At 46.4% G+C, this 18,048-nt stretch overlaps 1 protein-coding gene across 2 annotated transcripts in view; it reads left to right on the forward strand.

The window, feature by feature from the left end:
* Positions 1 to 962: 962 nt before the first annotated feature.
* Positions 963 to 18,048, forward strand: part of kcnh1a (potassium voltage-gated channel, subfamily H (eag-related), member 1a) — a 51,597-nt gene continuing 34,511 nt past the window's right edge. Inside the window, exons 1-7 of one of the 2 annotated variants that reach the window (XM_049006653.1) lie at positions 963 to 1,047; positions 4,513 to 4,636; positions 6,881 to 6,987; positions 7,232 to 7,360; positions 7,590 to 7,708; positions 8,020 to 8,412; positions 15,287 to 15,716. In XM_049006653.1, the coding sequence (XP_048862610.1) occupies positions 975 to 1,047; positions 4,513 to 4,636; positions 6,881 to 6,987; positions 7,232 to 7,360; positions 7,590 to 7,708; positions 8,020 to 8,412; positions 15,287 to 15,716 (1,375 nt within the window). In that variant the 5' untranslated portion in view covers positions 963 to 974. Of the gene's footprint in view, positions 1,048 to 4,512; positions 4,637 to 6,343; positions 6,565 to 6,880; positions 6,988 to 7,231; positions 7,361 to 7,589; positions 7,709 to 8,019; positions 8,413 to 15,286; positions 15,717 to 18,048 lie in introns of those variants that run through there. The other variant, XM_049006654.1, reaches the window with a different exon arrangement.

An 18,048-nucleotide genomic window follows, 5' to 3' on the forward strand; every position in this document is an offset into this window, starting at 1 on the left:
TCATCACCGCCACTTAGGAATAGGAAGTACCCTTACAAGAGGGTTTCCGAACCACTGGTTCACAGACCACAGTCCAAGGCTGGAATTTCACTGGGCTGCAAAATTTCAGAAATAAACAACATTTTCAGTTTTTGTTAACTCTTACGTTTTTTGTTCTGTTTGCATCTGGAAAAATGTAAACAGTGAAATTGCCACACCCCTCCCCCTGTCAGGGAAACTTGCAAACCAGTCTATGGACATGACACGCTTTGGGAGCCCTACTCTACAGCATTACATCCATTCTCACTTTGGGGAAGGGCACCCTTTGGGACACTTAATTGTGTGGGGGTGGCCCCGAGGGCACCTACGTAGCTGCCTCCTTTCCCATTGGATGGGGATCCATACGTACCAAATAAGGGCACTTTTTTAGGACACTGCGTCACCTTTTCCCCACTAGAGGGGTAGGGCACTCATTAATATGCTTCATCACATTTCCTTGGGCACATCATCATACTCTTTCACATGAAGGGGGCACCCTAGACAGCACTCCATCATTTTTTTTCGATGTGAAGTGCAGCCCATAGTGGCATTTTTGCCTATTTATAGAGGGAGCCTTAACGACATATTAACGACATTATGGGGGGGGGGCGTTCCCCCTCGAGTCCATCAGTGTAGCTTTGGGTCCATGCCTTTTCCCCAAGCAAATAAGCCGCAATTCCTTTGGTTGCCAGCAGATGGGAATCCAAGTTAGTGTAGAAGTTAAAGAGTGGATGCAAGTACCGGTTGGTACCCAAGCGTGAGAATCCGCTCATTTTGCACTCAACAGGGGGGGGGCAACCGTCTCGGACATCGTGAGGAGAGCCTTGTACCCTAATGTCAGTGGGAGCGGAGACCATGAAGACAGAAGACCAGGCTCATCGCCTTGCATGCAGCTCCGGCATCCCAGTACGCTGAAGCCTTCCCACCTTACGGAGGATCTGAATGACGAAGGCGGCATGGCAGGCGGACGGCGAGGACTCGTGGCCCCCCAGAACACTTTCCTAGAAAATATTGTCAGGCGATCTAACGGTAAGAAGTGAAACGTTTTTTTTTTTGGGGGGGGGGGGGGGGGGGGGGTGAAGTTCGTTTATTGATGGAACTTTAAATGACTATAGTACGCTGCAGGGTCCGTATGGACTTTAATGCATCTTCAGCGGGAGATTTTGTGCCATTTGAACAGTTAGTACTACAACAGGGAATGTTTTTTTAAAAATACATGTATATTGTAGCCTAACGTCTGAAACTTAAACCGAAATCCACTACCATAAGAAAGCCGCATCTTTTGTCAACATACATAAAGTAATTGACCAAATTTCCCGTTCTGACGCACATATCTGTATTTTTAAAAGTTGCGTGTAATAGTAAATAAACGTGTAGGTGCTACGGTAGGAGTAATCTGATGTCTACGATTCCAGAAAATGTTTTTGTTTCCCGCAAAACTTGCGCAGTTTAATTGCTTGTTATTTTGCACTGTTATTTGAGCCAGACTACATATAGGCTGTATTTACGTATCGCCTTAATCAGTGTAATATCAAAATACATGCCTATAATTTTGATAATACTCCGGTTATTCTGTAACGTAAAAACCGAATGTCCGTTCTAATTAATTACAATTTAATTGATAGTAATTATATATGACAAACGGAAACAGCCGCTTAACCATAACGCAGATTTTTCTAATAATAACTTGAACAAGTATGTCGAAGCTTTGAGGCGTGTTTTTGATAGGTGTGTTTATGTTATTCATTGTCTGACTGTAAGTGCGTCGATACTGGATAGTATTAGCGTAATAATCGACCCGGGGTTTTGGTAAGATGATCAGACGGTCCCCTTCGCAGGTGCGCCAATTCCCCTTAGAGTTTATCAAGAAGGCGCTGCAGATCATATGTATTACACAGAAATGAAAACGTTTGCCATGCGATAAGCAGCAAAACACGTAAAACTTCTCGTGCGTTTTATTGCCATATATTATATACACCTATAAACATTATTGCTTTCTATTGTCTCTGTACCATTGTAAAACCGCACTGAATGCGAGCCACTGAATTCGCCTCTGCTATAACTCAAGGATGTTTTTTTATTGTTTTATGTTAGTCTATTGTTAGACAAATCAACTGATTTATTGTAGCTGCAATGTGACAGTTTAATGGCGGCGATAATTCATAATGTTACGCATGATCCACTCCGTAAGCCACAATTCAAAGCGAACTTTTCCCGTCCATCAGTGACAACTTGATTGCTATTAAAACGCGGTCATTAAAAACCTCAAATGTTAAACAGCATGATACCGAGTCTGTAAAAAAATAAGCGCGAAAGCTGTTTAATCCCTTATGGCAGACAAGGTTTTAAAATTCCGTTTTGTGCCATTTTCTTAAATGATGCTATCAATTTTGCGTTGCTCACTGTGGGCTTAAAGCAGAGAGATTGTTAGAGAGGGTAAATGTTGAGTTTCTAAGAAATAGATGCTGAAAGGGTTTAGGTAAACCTCTTTGGTCTTAATATGATTTCACGCTAATGCAAACACCAGCTGGTCACTGTTAGCCTACATCAAGTCGTCCATTAGTTAAATTACAATTTAACGATAACATTATAAGTATGCTATACAGGTTTACACTAACTGATGGTGGTGCACCATGGAAATAAAGCTTGATTGTCACAAAAAAGTTTTGGTTCGTTGCCCTTTTACATCGGGGGACTTTTAAACACTTTTAAACACTGGGGTAAAATTCCCTTTTCCCCAGATCTTGGCAGATCTTATCAATGTCCGTGTAGCCTAGTTAGTAGACGGTAACCAGAATAACGGGAGCTGGGCAGCGTGAACGAAACAGAACCACACAGACTCTTGTGAAATTATCTCAAATTTCAAATACTAAATATTGGGTGTTGCAACCTTTGCATTTTTTTACGGATGGGGTTTAATGCGCCATATTGCGTTGGCCACCGATGACAGTTTTGCAATAGTTTGTCGCTGTAGTGCTGGTGTGTAGTTTTGTTCTTGAACGGGCACTGCCTGTTTGCTTTAACCATCTCTCCTTTAACTTTTCAGGTTTGGACATTGTCACATAGACAGACAGGTATACACAATGTCGACACCGTTGTTTATTCCTTTTTTTCCATGTTCATGTTCTGTACCAATTTATTTGTTAATTTGCTTTGTTAGTTTCGGCAAAGAACGCATAACTTTAACATCAACCTCCCTTCCATCTCCCCCACCCCCCCCCCCCCCCTATAATTGTATCTTATTCCTACTCGATGGTTTAATAAAAAGACATACAGACGCTGTAAACTAACTGAACTACTGCACACTGTGGGCCTGGTTATTTTTGTAACCAAGAAGCCTAGGTAATCGGTGTGTAAACGACAAGGTCATGTAAGCACAGTAAAATAACAAATGTTGGCATGGAACGTAGTGTTGTCTTTGTCGGAAGAGTAGCTGTTTGTTCATATAGAGAGGAAATCCTTGTCCTTTTGCTTGTTAGGTAACATCTCCCGATTCCCCCTATTCCCGATGTCCCTCTCCTGTCATTTTTAATGGAATTAGCTGTGTAAAGTGCAATGTGTTAAAGTTTTCTAGTCCTAAAATCTTTTTATTATACATGTTGCGTTTTCCTTAATACTCTTTTGACTGTCCATCGTGATGTCAATATTTGCAGGAAGGTCTGGAATTTCCCATAATGCCGTTGGTGCAATGGGCAGGGGCCAACTGGGAATAAGCTAACACTAGGAATGGTTCTCATGGTTTCGCTTGGCCTCAGCACCTGCATCACCTGCATAGTACAAGACTGAGGTCATGTAGGTGAAAGGTGAAAGGTCGTTCTTGCCCGAGGGAAGGTTCAGGTCCGTGGGAGTGAGACAAGATTCACTTTTGTGCTGCTCTTCAGGACGGCTTGTAACGCATCACCTTGTCAGAGTGGCACATTATTGTCATTGATTGCTATGTACAAATGGAGCCAAATCTGGCTCTCTTAAGGATGCAAGGCTTTAACCAGTGTTTAATTAGTTGATGCCTTCCTGTAAACATTTACTACAGTTTCTCATTTCTTTTTAATTGCCCATTTCTTTTTAATTGCCTAAGATAAATTGCAAGTGTTTTTGGTTGGAGTAATTATGTGAAATATTATAATTAACTCATTACTCTTTATTGAGCTGTCAGTGAGGAATTTTCTAAAAACGGGTTAGCCAGTAACTGTTGGGGGGGGGGGGGGGTATAGGAACATGAGGTTTGGTTCTGGTTTCGGTGACTGTCAGCTCTCTTCTGGTTACCCCATGTTCTCCAATGTCCAGACGCGGGAATCTGTGAGGGTGGGAGGGACCTCAGTGCTGTCATCATCTTTATGCGTCGATTTGTGTTGATTTCATTGTGACCATACCCATGATAGTCGTGTGTATGTATAAGTCCAGCTAGACACATTCCCCTCCTGATATTCACCATATTTGGTCTAAAAATGAGTAACAGTGTCCTTTTCCCACTCTCTCTCGAATCCCTTACGGCAGACACCAACTTTGTTCTGGGCAACGCCCAGATCGTGGACTGGCCCATCGTGTACAGCAACGATGGATTCTGCAAGCTTTCCGGCTACCACCGGGCCGAGGTCATGCAGAAGAGCAGCACGTGCAGGTAGCCTCCCGTATCGCTACGGTCACCTGCTGCAGAAAGGAAACCGTCTCCTGACGCTGACGCTGCCTGGTCCTGCTTCACGGGGTCATGTGATTAGAATCATGCAGGTCGTTTTTTTTAAAGGATCCACGTATTTGAACGGTTTGCTGTTTTCACATTATAGTGCATTGCTAACAAAGCTAGATGTAGTTTGTAAACCGTAATCCATACGTAGCTTTTATAATTGGATCTTCATTGCATTTCCTTTTATATTTCCATTCTTCAACTTTTGGGATTACCGTAAGAAAGGATATCTAGTTTGGGTTTGGTTTGTCCCTTTGAAGAATGGCACGGGGGAGAGTTTGATATGTGGAGGGCAGTGGGGGGGGATTTACATCAGGGATGCGTTTCCAGGTGATTCTGGCCTCTTACTGTCCGATTCGAAGACGTTAAGCCAGAGTGGCGAGAGGAGTTTTCTCACCTGCGATTGCTGGTATTTCCACGCTGCTTCTCCTTGCTCTTTTTAAAGACGCGTCCATGTTAAGTGACGGGGGGAGGTTTTCTCTGCAAGGCAGCAGGATGCACTCGGTTTGTCTCGTGGGGGACAGGAGCTCAGTCTAACCGCCATCGGTCTGCATGGTCCTCAGAGCTTTGACTTCAGAGCCTAATGCTTGTCAGAGTTCAGAATCTCAGCTCGTATTTTTAGATCTGCTGCGCATTGGTGTCCTCTATGGTAATGTGGATCGCTTTCAGTCATTTCCCAAGTTGGGGGGGTGGGTGGGTGCAGAGGGACAACATCAAAGCGTGCAGTGGAAATGTCGGGGGGGGGGGGTGCCTTCTACTTTTCTGCTGTGGCTGGCATCAGCTTTCACAGGCTCCCGCGATGTGGGACCTTAGCTGTCACCGTGACAGACCACTTTCCGCAGGGCTTGGATCAGGTGACTCGCGAGCTTCCGTGGTTTTCAGGTACTGGTGGCTCGCTGGTCACACGGCTTTGTGGTTTGTCCTGCGTACGGCTGCGGTAGGACAACTTCCCATGATTCTGCTTCTGCAGAAACATGTTCAGCCATTAAGATGTCAGTCTCCTGTCCTGATTTTATCTGTATTGGTAGGGTTTCCATCCCTGTTTAGTCAACGGAGGTGGCTAAATTGGTTCAATTTGGGAACCAATTAATCAAACGTTCTAGGCGAGAACACAATATACGTACCAGCTTGCCAGGCCTGGACAGTGGGATGCTGGTGAACTGGGTATCTGCCCCCCCCCCCTTAATGAAATCTTAATGAAATGAAGTATTAGTGCTATAATACTGCTATACATGGGGGGTATATTTGTGACAAATGGTGATAGTCACTAGATGTGACTGGACAATTGGCACGGCCAAGTCTTTCGTGACCCATGTGGCTCTCATGATGAATGCGTCTGACAGGAGGCGCGGGTCAGCGAATCCGCCCACCTGTGATACGAGCTGAACTAACCCCCCCCCCCCGTGTTCCTTGATCACATGACCGACCAGGGCTGAACTCTCAGCCTTTACTTGATTTATTCTTTCATGAATGTGTGCGCTAAGGCTAAAATGGCCTGCTAATAGATGCTTCATTACAGGAAGGCTCACAAGTGTCTCTCATGCTTGTTAAGTGCTCGTTTTCGAGCTGTTCTATCTGTAGGCGTGCAGTCACTTAATCTGATTGATTGCAGATCAGTCTCTCGCCAGATCAATTGACTCTTTGTGTTCCGGAATCTTCTGCTGGTTCTTCTGGTGCATGAACCAGAGATGAGGTCTTGGGCTAGGAAAGCCTGACCTTCCATCTGTTGTCTGCATGCTGTTTCTAGCAGTCACACCTGTGATTAATCAGCAATGATTCAGTTAATGAGTGTCGTTCCTCAGCTGTGGATCTGCTCAATGTTTGTGTTTGTATGGGGTGCAATTCTGTCAACAGAACATGCCTGTGTATGTTGGCCTTACTGATTCAATCAATAGAGCAGCTCATGGGATCTGGGTGGGATTTTGCCTCTTTTTATACAGATAATCTTCGCTGCTCTTTGGCTGAAGGCCTTTCGCTGGGCCAGAGGGGGAAGCAAATGGTAGAGATGGCTGATGCAAGAGCGGTAGATTCTGTGTAAAAGGCAGATGTCGGCTTTCTGTCTGGTGATCATGGGCCCCGGCTCTGTTCGGAGTCCTGCGCCTGTCATGCCCCCCAGCTTCTTTACCCTGGTGTTTGTAATGTCACAGTGATGCTACAGTCAGCTTCTCACTGTGCTTTCAGCTTCATGTACGGCGAGCTCACGGATAAAGAGACCACTGAGAAAGTACGGCTGACCTTCGAGAACTATGAGATGAACTCATTCGAAATACTCATGTACAAGAAGAACCGTAAGTTTCTTTGGACCCTGCACTTCCCTGGAGATCTTCTTTCCCCTGGAAATGGATACTTTTTCTAAAAACATCTCTTGGAACTTTTGTTGAGGGTATAAAAGAGAGTCTCCCTTGAATGATGGTCAGAAAAGAACATGGCTAATTTAGATGATCTGTGTAAACTCAGATGGAGTGTTTCATTGTTTGGGGTGGGCGGAGTACTGTGGTCCCTTGAGTTTGTGATCTCTTGATTGCGTTTCAGGAACACCGGTATGGTTCTTCGTCAAAATCGCTCCCATCCGCAATGAACAAGACAAGGTGGTGCTGTTCCTGTGCACCTTCAGTGACATCACAGCATTTAAACAGCCAATCGAAGATGATTCATCCAAAGGTGGGTGGAGCTATATTACCAAGTGGGGGCCAGCGCTCGCTATTCCTACAAGTTCTTCTTCGACTTGCTGTATGTTTTGACCTGTCTTAACCTTCTTATCTCTTTGTTTCTCTTCTATAGGGTAAATATTGCTGTGTGTTTTCGAGGTACCAATCATGTGACCCATCTCTTGCGTCAATACCACCCGGGGTTCGCTAACATTGCCATCTGGCTTTCTTACCTAAACTAGGTTGGGGGAAGTTCGCCCGTCTAACCCGTGCTCTGACAAGCAGCCGAGGCGTCCTGCAGCAGCTGCAGCCCACCGTACACAAGGGGGAGAACGTCCACAAGCACTCTCGCCTAGCAGAGGTAGAAAGGGCACCCTCTGTTGGCCGCCTCACCTCTTTGCCATCACCTCTTCTATCCTCGCAGGGCGTTGCTGTGCGATAGTTTCTATAAGCTGTTTGATTTTCCGTCTTCTGTAAAACTTTTCATCAATCTGTATGCAGATGATACTGGGATTAGAAGATGTACGGAAAAGTATGTTGTGTTCCACAGTACGCAGTCTTGCTAAACATTCCTTACACACATCCTCCTTCCCCAGCTACTTACTGTGGAGACTTGGGTCAATCGAGAGCTTCACACCATAGATGATTGACCACCGTCTTCCCATGGTCCAGGTGCTGCAGCTTGGCTCTGACATCCTGCCCCAGTACAAGCAGGAGACTCCGAAGACCCCTCCTCACATCATCCTCCACTACTGTGCCTTCAAGACCACCTGGGACTGGGTCATCCTCATCCTCACCTTCTACACTGCCATCATGGTGCCCTACAACGTGTCTTTCAAGACCAAGCAGAACAACGTGACCTGGCTGGTGGTGGACAGCATCGTGGACGTCATCTTCCTGGTGGACATCGTGCTCAATTTCCACACCACCTTCGTCGGGCCGGCCGGCGAGGTCATCTCTGACCCCAAGCTCATCCGCATGAACTATCTGAAGACGTGGTTCGTCATCGACCTGCTGTCATGCCTGCCGTACGATGTCATCAACGCCTTTGAGAATGTGGATGAGGTCAGTCCCCTTCCCAGAATCCTTCATTGACATTAACCGCTCCCCGGTGTTTACTCCAGGCCTTGTTAAATATGTACTGCGTCTCATTATCTGGTTCTCTACTTGTTCTTCATGATGGTGAGTGGTTGTATTTTAAGCCGTCTGTGTCTGGACTGCTTAAATCCCGCCACTGAGTTTGTTTTTTCTCTCATTTCATGGGCCACAGATTCTTACTTGTCTCCTGCGTCAACAGGAACAGACTGTGGAATGATCATTTAACACACGACTCTATCTGCCGTACATAAATGTTTTTACATGCTTTCTTTCCCATCCTGTTGTCTCTTGTTTACAGTGTACTTTTCGTTCGGCATGAGATGCTGGAACAGAGCTGAGAATTTTCGCACTGTCCCCTCTTGCTAAACTTGTGCTTCTAAACCAGTTTCTCTCTTCCCGAAGCACTTATTGTCAGATTAGAAAGCATACAGCGAAGATGATTTTTAAATTATCGTTGTTTCATTCCTAGCCATCCATATTTTAATTGGACTTTCAGATGGATCGCTGCGAGTTGCGCAGACGTTCCCAGGATTCCACCTGGCCTACTGCATCCATCGGTTGTTCCTTATTGCTGCCTCTGAGGCCTATTTGAGGAAGGCAGTTTCTATTTAAAGGCTTATCTGATGCTAGGCCTTTAGCATGTATCTGCTGCAGCCTGGGATGGAGGAACAGTTTGGAAGGGGATTGGCTGATCAGTCAGAAGTTGGTTTGTTTGCGTTTTGCAAGGGGAAGTGAGTGGGGGAACCCGCACCAATTACTGACACCTGAGATGGCAGGGATTTGGGGGGAGGTTTATTGCTGTGTGGCGGGTCTGTAAACCTTCCTGCACTCACAAGTCTTGTTGCAGGCCACTGAAGTGCACTGCCAGTGTGATGGAGGGGGGAACAAGTTGGGCGGAACCAGAAACAAAAAGCTCAACATTGTTTGTTTCGTACAACATCTGTTTTAATTACGTGCTGAGGGATACCAACTCCCACCAATTAAATGAGCTCCCAGCAGAAATGGCAGTGCCAGTAACTGGGCTCAGGCCTGTTTATCCTGCAAATGCTTCTGTCTCGTTCCCCAGTCAGGCTTTGAGGCCTGTGCCATCCGCCACCGTGACATTCGCGTATGCAGAGTGATCAAGGCGCCTCGCCACAAGAGCAATGGTTTTACATCATCGATTCGCCAGTTATTTGATTCGGGTCAATGTCTTAATAACTGTATCAAGTCTGTTGCTTAAAGAAAGCTCACTGCAGGTTATCCAGTACTGCCCTTCCTTATGTATGACTGAATCTGGGACCCCAAAGAGAAAGTTAGGACAATACCAAGGACCCCTGTCACTCAGGGGCCTTAAAGATTTTGGAGCATAATTGGATTGGTCTAGGGTGGGGGTCCAATATCACAAAATTCCTACACTGAATATTTGGGCTGATGATGCTGGGTGACATTTGTAGCAGAGAGGAATAGGGGTGCGTGTGTGTTTGATTTGGGGGGTGGTGGGGCAGTAATTTATCAGACATCCCCCCCACCTGTCATCATAAATTAGTCATTGCGTGATTCTGCTGGATCTTGACACTGGTTCTTAAACTGCATTCCGCATAAAGGCACTTTTTATTTCGCCCTGCTTGTGCAATTCGAGCCGTGCTGAGTCTGTTGGAGGGGCAGGGAGATCGCACTGCAACCGCACTGCATCATGGCTGAGTTTGTTGGAGGGGCAGAGTGATCGCACTGCATCATGGCTGAGTTTGTTGGAGGGGCAGAGTGATCGCACTGCATCATGGCTGAGTTTGTTGGAGGGGCAGAGTGATCGCACTGCATCATGGCCGAGTCTGTTGGAGGGGCAGGGAGATCGCACTGCATCATGGCCGAGTCTGTTGGAGGGGCAGGGAGATCGCACTGCATCATGGCCGAGTCTGTTGGAGGGGCAGAGTGATCGCACTGCATCATGGCTCAGTCTGTTGGAGGAGCATGGAGTTCGCACTGCATCATGGCCGAGTCTGTTGGAGGGGCAGGGAGATCACGCTGCATCATGGCCAAGTCTGTTGGAGGACCATGGAGTTCGCACTGCATCATGGCTCAGTCTGTTGGAGGGGCAGGGAGATCGCGCTGCATCATGGCCGAGTCTGTTGGAGGGGCAGGGAGATTGCGCTGCATCATGGCCGAGTCTGTTGGAGGGGCAGGGAGATCGCGCTGCATCATCGTACATGTTTTAATCCCAGTATCATCTGCATACAGATTGATGAAAAATTTTACAATGCAATTAGCTGATGGCAAAGGCTGCGATTTAGGAAATGCATTGTACAGCACATCTGACCCAGGGCTTAACCCTTACATACATAGCTCAGGTCTAATACCGGCAGATACATATTTAAAAAATCAAGCCACATGTAACGGTAACTGTGAATACCTCATTCCCCTATATGAAGGACAGTTTCTAATCAAACTGAACATTTGACATCGTCATACGATGACAGTGATCATATGAGTCATTGTGGACGCTGTTCCCAGATTATGCCTCAGCAGCAGAAGCAGTATTTTGCTATTTTGTTTTGTTTTCCTTGGGTTTCATGTGTCCGCTGTTTGGGGGCGTGTCCACAGTCGCCTTCGCCACTTCTGATTGGCGACCATGACCGACACGTGAGAAGCACGGCATGACTTTGCGAAACTACTTTCGCAGCAGTTTTTAAAAAAGCAATAAATACATGCTGGAAACATGCAATTCACATGTTTACGTTCCCATTATTGCGTTAGAATATAGACCAGTTGCTATTTTGATGCTGTATTCTGTGGCAATGCGGCGTCATGTTTTAAATCTGTTACACACGGAATATCGAACTGAAGCTTTATGTATTAAATACCAGTAATCAAATCGTAATTGCAATATGTCAAGAATAATCGCAATTAGATATTTTCCCTAAATCGTTCAGCCCTAGAGTCTTCCCTTTACACGTTTTTGTGTTTTATTGATCCTACCCACTATCCCACAGTCTCCCTCTAACAAAGCTTTTATTGTTGTAGGTTTTTTGTGTATAATTTCTTAAATTCTCACTTTGCTTTCTTTGTCAATGCCAGCCCCCATTGATTACTTATGAATCTTCTTGTTTTTCCACTTGTATTATCACTGGAGTATAGAACTTCAACTGGCTCTTTCTTTCTTTGTTGAAGTTCTGTGTAAGTTACAGAACCTGGTCCCAGAGATCAGAACACACTTCAAAGTTCTTTGATCACTTTTAGCTTCAGGTTTGTGATCTTCTTAGATCTGAAAGGTCTGGTGGGAGAGAACAGGGCCAACTTTAGGCTTACAGGGATGGATAGGATCCTATAAGCTGGATTGAGATATGACAGATTTATATAATTCTTAGTTTTGCAGTGGACTACCAGCGACCATGACAGTGTCCGTAAAGCTCTGCCGATTTGTCTTATCCCACAGCTGCAATGCCACCACTTGTCTCATTCGCCCACGAACCTCAGCTGAATCAGAGTCCTTTTTATTACTAATGAAGCTAACCGGCTGGAGAAGATGAGCCCCTGACAATTATTTTTGAAGCCTAATGTTGGTACGGTCAGCTTGGGGATGCAGCTGCCATGTTCGTTAGTGTGTAAGTGGTGCAGATAAGCTGGTGTGCTCGCAGAAGCATCGTACGTCTTCAGATACACCTCAGGCTTTCGGTTAAGCCTCTCTGGTAGAGCCGGCTTCAATAAGGAGGGATCTGGATTCTGACTGAGAGTCAGATGAGTGTTTAACGCTCCACCGACGCTGGCTGGCTGCGACGATGCCCTGACTCGTGCAAGCCCATTGCCTGCTTCTCTATAAGGAAATGGCTCAAGGAATGTTTCTCCAATCCTGAAACCACCAAAAATGTACCCCCCCCCACATGTGGTCAGCTTTATGTTTTGGACAGAATACTGTTCGTTTTGCAAGGTGCAAGACAACTGGCAGTCGAGCTCCAGCGCCTCACCTGATGCCGAAACGGAACAAAATCACATAGGTATTATTTTTGCTTACTGCTTCTGTCTGCCTCGGTGTCTGTATTTTGTAACCAATGCTCCGACGGGTCCAAGGGCACTGTGGCGGTCCCAGCGGGAGGCCGCCGCACTCCCACACTTCCCACTGATGCCCTGGAGACGCAAGGATCGGCCACTTCAGCGGCGAGGCAGAACACGCCCACTCACGCTCCGAAAATAGCACTGCTGAGGGATCCAAGCAAGCTTGCTTTTTTTATATAGGGTTATGTTTGTGTTTATATGTTATACTCCGGGTATCTAATGCCAAAGCTGGTTGGGGTTCTGTTGCATGTCAAGGAAAATGATAGTGGTACTACTGGTTCACATCCTGCATCAAAGTGGTAATAATAATAAATGTTGTATTGCTGTTATTCACGTTTTTTCTTTGTCTAATTTGTAACTATTGTTCCACCTTATGAGCTTAATTACCTTTTTGATCTGTTCATTTGTGCTTTGATTTTCCCCTCCGTTGTTCATTTGAATATCATTTCCCTTTAGCCGCTGCTCTTTCTAAAGTTTGTTTCACTGGCTGTTCACATGCTTTTTGATTTCAGCATTTTTGTCTCTCTCTCTCTCCTTCGAACCCTTTTCTGTTTGCATGGCCTGTTCTCCTCCTCTTTGTTTGTGGGACGTGAAGAACTGGAACCACCGCGCTGTCACTCAAGTAGGCAAACTCACGGTTTTCATCTTCTAAACTAGCTGAAAAGCTGTCCTGTGAGCTGTAGTGCTAGTTTAATGGGTGAATATGACTAAAAATGTATGAATGTGCAGCTAACTGGCCCGCACACAATGTATTTCCAGTACTTGTAGAAATTCTCCCTCTCTTACACACACACACACACACACACACACACAAGGTTTTTGTTTCAGTAACACCTGTAATCCATGCTTGTGTGTGTGTGTGACTGACTAGATACTGTGTGGCTGTATATGGTCCTCCTGAGAAGATAAAGCTGTCAGCATTCAGTCATGAATTCATTTGCATTTGCTGTTTTGTGTTTATTCTGTCTCCCCCCCCCCCCCTTGTTGATGACTAATAGCCAGAAGTGCCCAAATGTAACACAGCTGCTGCCATTGTTAAGGTGGGGGTTTGGGGTTGGGGTCTAATGCGAAGTGAGCGTCCTGATTGGGTATCTCTCCCTAGACATCCTCAGTGTGCTTTCAAGTGTCTGCAGACTGGAGGAGTGGGAGTGAATTCTTAGTAGTTAATGGAATAGCTTTGAGGTGTGATTTTGAATCCTCCTCCGTCAGCAGTGCACAACCAGTGACATCAGGTTAAGAACTTCAGGCAGACGATGTACTACTGACACGTCTGCATAACTGAATCTTGTGTCCTGCAGTCAGGGTGTTAGGATAAGGATAAAGATTCATGGTTGCAGCCTGTAACGATACGCCTGAGTAGTTCAACTTCTTTCCCCGTTGATGCCCGAACATGTTGAGGTGTGGGTGGAAACACAGGATGGTGCTCTATGTGAGGGAATATTGTTTTGAGCTGGAAGATCTCTCTCCTTTCACTGGGGGTTTCTGTGGTCGCCCCAGTGTGTCTGAGTGCTGGTCAGGGCTCTCTGGTGCCTCATCACAGCATGCATGTGTGTATATATAATATATAATATATATATAAACAGGTATATTCTTCACTTGCTGTCTGTAGTACTGAGTAGCCAGAGCCAGGTTCTGTCTGTTTATTTGCTCAATGGACCATTTTTTTTGACCGTGTGCTGCCTTAGCTGTTGGGCACAGGTGGAACCTAACCCCCAGCGGGGCCTTGGGTTCCAGAGTCATCCTTGACTCATCCAGAGTCATCAGAGTCATTCTTTACTCGTAGGAATGATGTGGAATAAAGGGGAAACTGTTGACAGCGTGATGGAGAGGACCAGGTGCTCACTCTATTCAAATGGCTGACTGTTGCTTCCTTTCCAACACGGTGCCAGAGCTGGTGCCGAGCTTTTTCCCAAATCCAGAACCGGTCTTGTGCGTTTCCATTGCAAAATACTGGCCCTGGGCCAGAAAAAAACGGCTCCAGCATGACAGCACAGAAAAGCTGGTCTCAGAATTTAGATCCATACAGTTAGTCCCTCCCACTTATGCTATCGCGTCCAAACCCGGAAAACTTAATCCATAACAAATATAGTTTTGTCTAATATCGCTGGTGCCGGCAGTGAAACAACTTGCCAGCTGATTAGTGGAATAACGTTACGTAGTTTTTTTTTTGTTTTTTTTAATTCAGTGGAAAATGAAATATCAATCTGCTGGCCAGATTTAATAATGAAATATAAACATGCCGCAGGTTGAATAAATAAAATATTGTGGCGCTCAAGTGGCGAAGAGATCATGAGGTGATCTGCAAAGTTCAGTTTTTAGCAGGCTCTTTGCACGATCCTTTAAAAGGATAGCGGTGACACAGCAACTGAATAAACTCGCACACAGACTGGGGAGTAACGCAGCTTTTAAGGAGACAAAAGTGAATGCAGGCAATAGGGACCGAGAACCACCGACCATACTGTGAAAACTGAGGCTCAAAGGCTCTTTTTTTTCAGTTTGGCAGCTTATAAAAAATTTAAATCTGAAGCAGATCAAACCAAAAAATATGTAATTCATACGAACCTTTACTTTCACTTCCACCTACGTAACATTTTCGTTCTGTTCTTTTTTGAAACCGGTGGAAACGCGTGCAGGTTCTCAAAAAGCACCAAGCGAGAACCGGCCCGGCACCGGCACCGGCTCCGTGGTGGTGGAAACGCGGTATCTGAGACTGAGCCGTACAAACACAAAAGGGCTGCCCAAACCCTGTAAACTCGAGCCGTATCGTTGCAAATGATCTAGCTGACTGCCCTTTTGTTCCCCCCCCCCCCAGGGTATCAGCAGCTTGTTCAGCTCCCTTAAGGTGGTCCGGCTGCTGCGTCTGGGCCGTGTGGCCCGCAAGCTGGATCACTACATTGAGTACGGTGCCGCCGTGCTAGTTCTGCTGGTCTGTGTGTTTGGCCTGGCTGCCCACTGGCTGGCCTGCATCTGGTACAGCATCGGCGACTATGAGGTCATCGATGAGGACACCAATTCTGTGCGCACGGACAGCTGGCTCTACATGCTGGCCGAGACCGTGGGCTCGCCATACCGCTTCAACGCCAGCGGTTTGGGCAGGTGGGAGGGCGGCCCCAGCAAGGACTCTGTGTACATCACCTCCCTCTACTTCACCATGACCAGTCTCACCAGCATCGGATTCGGGAACATCGCCCCCACCACTGATGGCGAGAAGATCTTCGCCGTGGCCATGATGATGATTGGATGTGAGTAGCCGTGGACCCCACCCCCTTTTTCTGTTGCCCTGGTGTTTGAGGATTGCAGGAAAATGTTTTTGTTCCGTCTAGCTTTCTGTAGGTCAGTCTTGGTCAAATGGGATGGATGGTTACTAATGTTCCACCTTACGAACAAGAGTGTTCCATTTAAATGAAATTTTTCGGGTAGTCTTTATCTGGCAGCTTGAGAATGCAGCTCTCAGCTGTTTCTATGCTTGCTGTTTTGATATAATCTCCAATTTGTTTTGCTTTATTTGAGAGGTGCAGTTTTTGAGTGGGCTTTGGGAGGGACCTCGAGCGAATGAATTCTTTAATCGGCACCTTTTCCACTGTACGTGACTTCCAGGAAGTTAGTAGCCTCTTAGAGTAGCAGGTATGCGATCCCCACAGAATAAACATTTGGGAAAACTGTGTTTACATGAGGATGATAAAAATTTATAATTTTTTTTTAACTGACTTTTGAAATAACCTCATCTAGTGGGGACGCGTTAACCAGTAAAATTGTGTTTAAAATCCCATCGAGCTGTGCTGATCCCATGGGTCGATGAAGCATTAAAATCGAATTCGTTTGTAGTGCGGCTCAAAGCCCCTCATGTACCAGTCATTCAGCCCTCCCCATTCAGTCTCTCCCCGCCAGGCGTGACGAGCCGATCCCGCTGCGGATTCCTCCAAGCTCTTAGCTGCGAGCCGTTAGCTGCTGGGGCTGGCCAACGGCCAGGCTCCGCCGATACTTGGGAGGATGGAACTCTCCACTGCCGTGTGCTTTGCCCACATTATGTGCCAGTTGTGTTGATGGTCACCCTGCTGGCAGGACTGGGGAAGTGTCTCGGGACACTGTTTTAGATGGTACGGTTGACACCACCTTTCTCAAACAAAGGATCTACTCTAATGTGTAAGATTTACTGGGCTTGTACTTTGGCTACTTTCATTTAGGATTTAGTGTTTTTATGTTTAAACATTGTCCACATGCAGGATTGTTTTTTTTTTTCACACCCATAGTTCCGCCATCCATGCCATTATGGCGGTCAAGCGAATGAGTCCAAATTGTCATATTGCCGTTGGTTTTTGTCCATGTGCCGCTGTATCTGGGCTGTTGCACAGACGTCAGTGTGTGAATCCCATCCCTCGGTCTGCGTTGGCGTTTCTGTGTCTCTGTGCGTGGGATCGGGGGCTGAGTGGGGTGCCCTTATCCTTCTGCGTCCGCTTATGGCCCGTATCTGCGAGTGCGCGTCTAGCTGGTTTCTGCGGTACCTCCGCGTGGAGCGGCGAGACCTTCATTTGCTGGTATCTACAGCTGAGTGCCTGCACTCTAATCCGTTATAAAATCCTCACTTTTAAAGCTGCCCGTCACAGATCCCTGTATTTGTTTGCACACATTAGCAGACAGATATTTGGCAGCGTGCTCCATGGCTGTTGTGAAACATTATCGTCAGGAGTGTCATACCTTCTGTTCGATCTCTGACAAATCGCTCTTCCTTACCTTCACATCCAGCCACAATCTGCTTCTGCCCCCTGTGCTTTGAAATACGACTCGCTTCCCATGGTGGCTGTACTTTGTCTTATAATCCTTTATCGAAACTGCTTCACGATATTACTCTTAGCCGTGGTGATTATTAAAAACGTTGGTTTGAGTATCTTCTCAGGGGTATAATAGCAGTGATAGGTTGGGGATCTGAACCCTCTGCTGGCTCCTCCCTGTGTCTGCTCTGTGTACCTGGCTGCATGTTTGTTTCCTTACACTGGTCCTGCTGTGAGCTAAATCCTCCCCATAACTCCCCAGTTGTTTGGCGAATTATGTCAGGAAGTTTAGCCTCTTAGGAATAACTCAGCAGATGATGTCACATCCTTCCATCTACAGGCACCAGTTCTCTATAAGGTCTTTTATCAGTTTGTGTGCGTCATGTGGTTGGTGTCATCTGGCTTCCTGGCCTGCCGTTTGCCCACATGTTGGCGGAATCCCTGCCCTATCAGCCCAAGCTGTCTCCCTCCGCCACTCTTGCTTGGCCTCTGCTGGCTGGACCCTCTGTAGAGCGCAAAAGTGCTGAGGTTTAGTTTCCTTCCCATGTGCGAGTCGCCAAGCCGGGTGCCCAAGGCGTCGTCTTGCCTCCTGCATGGGCGATCCTAGGATTCTAGGAAGGCGGGGATAAGAAGGACCAACCTTATTAGCCAATAATATGTTTTGAATTGGTGAGTGACAGCGGAGAGGGCACTCCGGGGGCCAATCAGCTTTCAGCTTCAGCCCCTGCGTTTCCTCCTTAAATATGCCCCTGGCCGCCTGATGCCCCAGCCTGTTGTCATGGCAATAGCGTGGCCCGCAGAGGTG

Source organism: Brienomyrus brachyistius, chromosome 3, assembly GCF_023856365.1.
Source record: "Brienomyrus brachyistius isolate T26 chromosome 3, BBRACH_0.4, whole genome shotgun sequence".
Lineage (NCBI taxonomy): Eukaryota > Metazoa > Chordata > Actinopteri > Osteoglossiformes > Mormyridae > Brienomyrus > Brienomyrus brachyistius.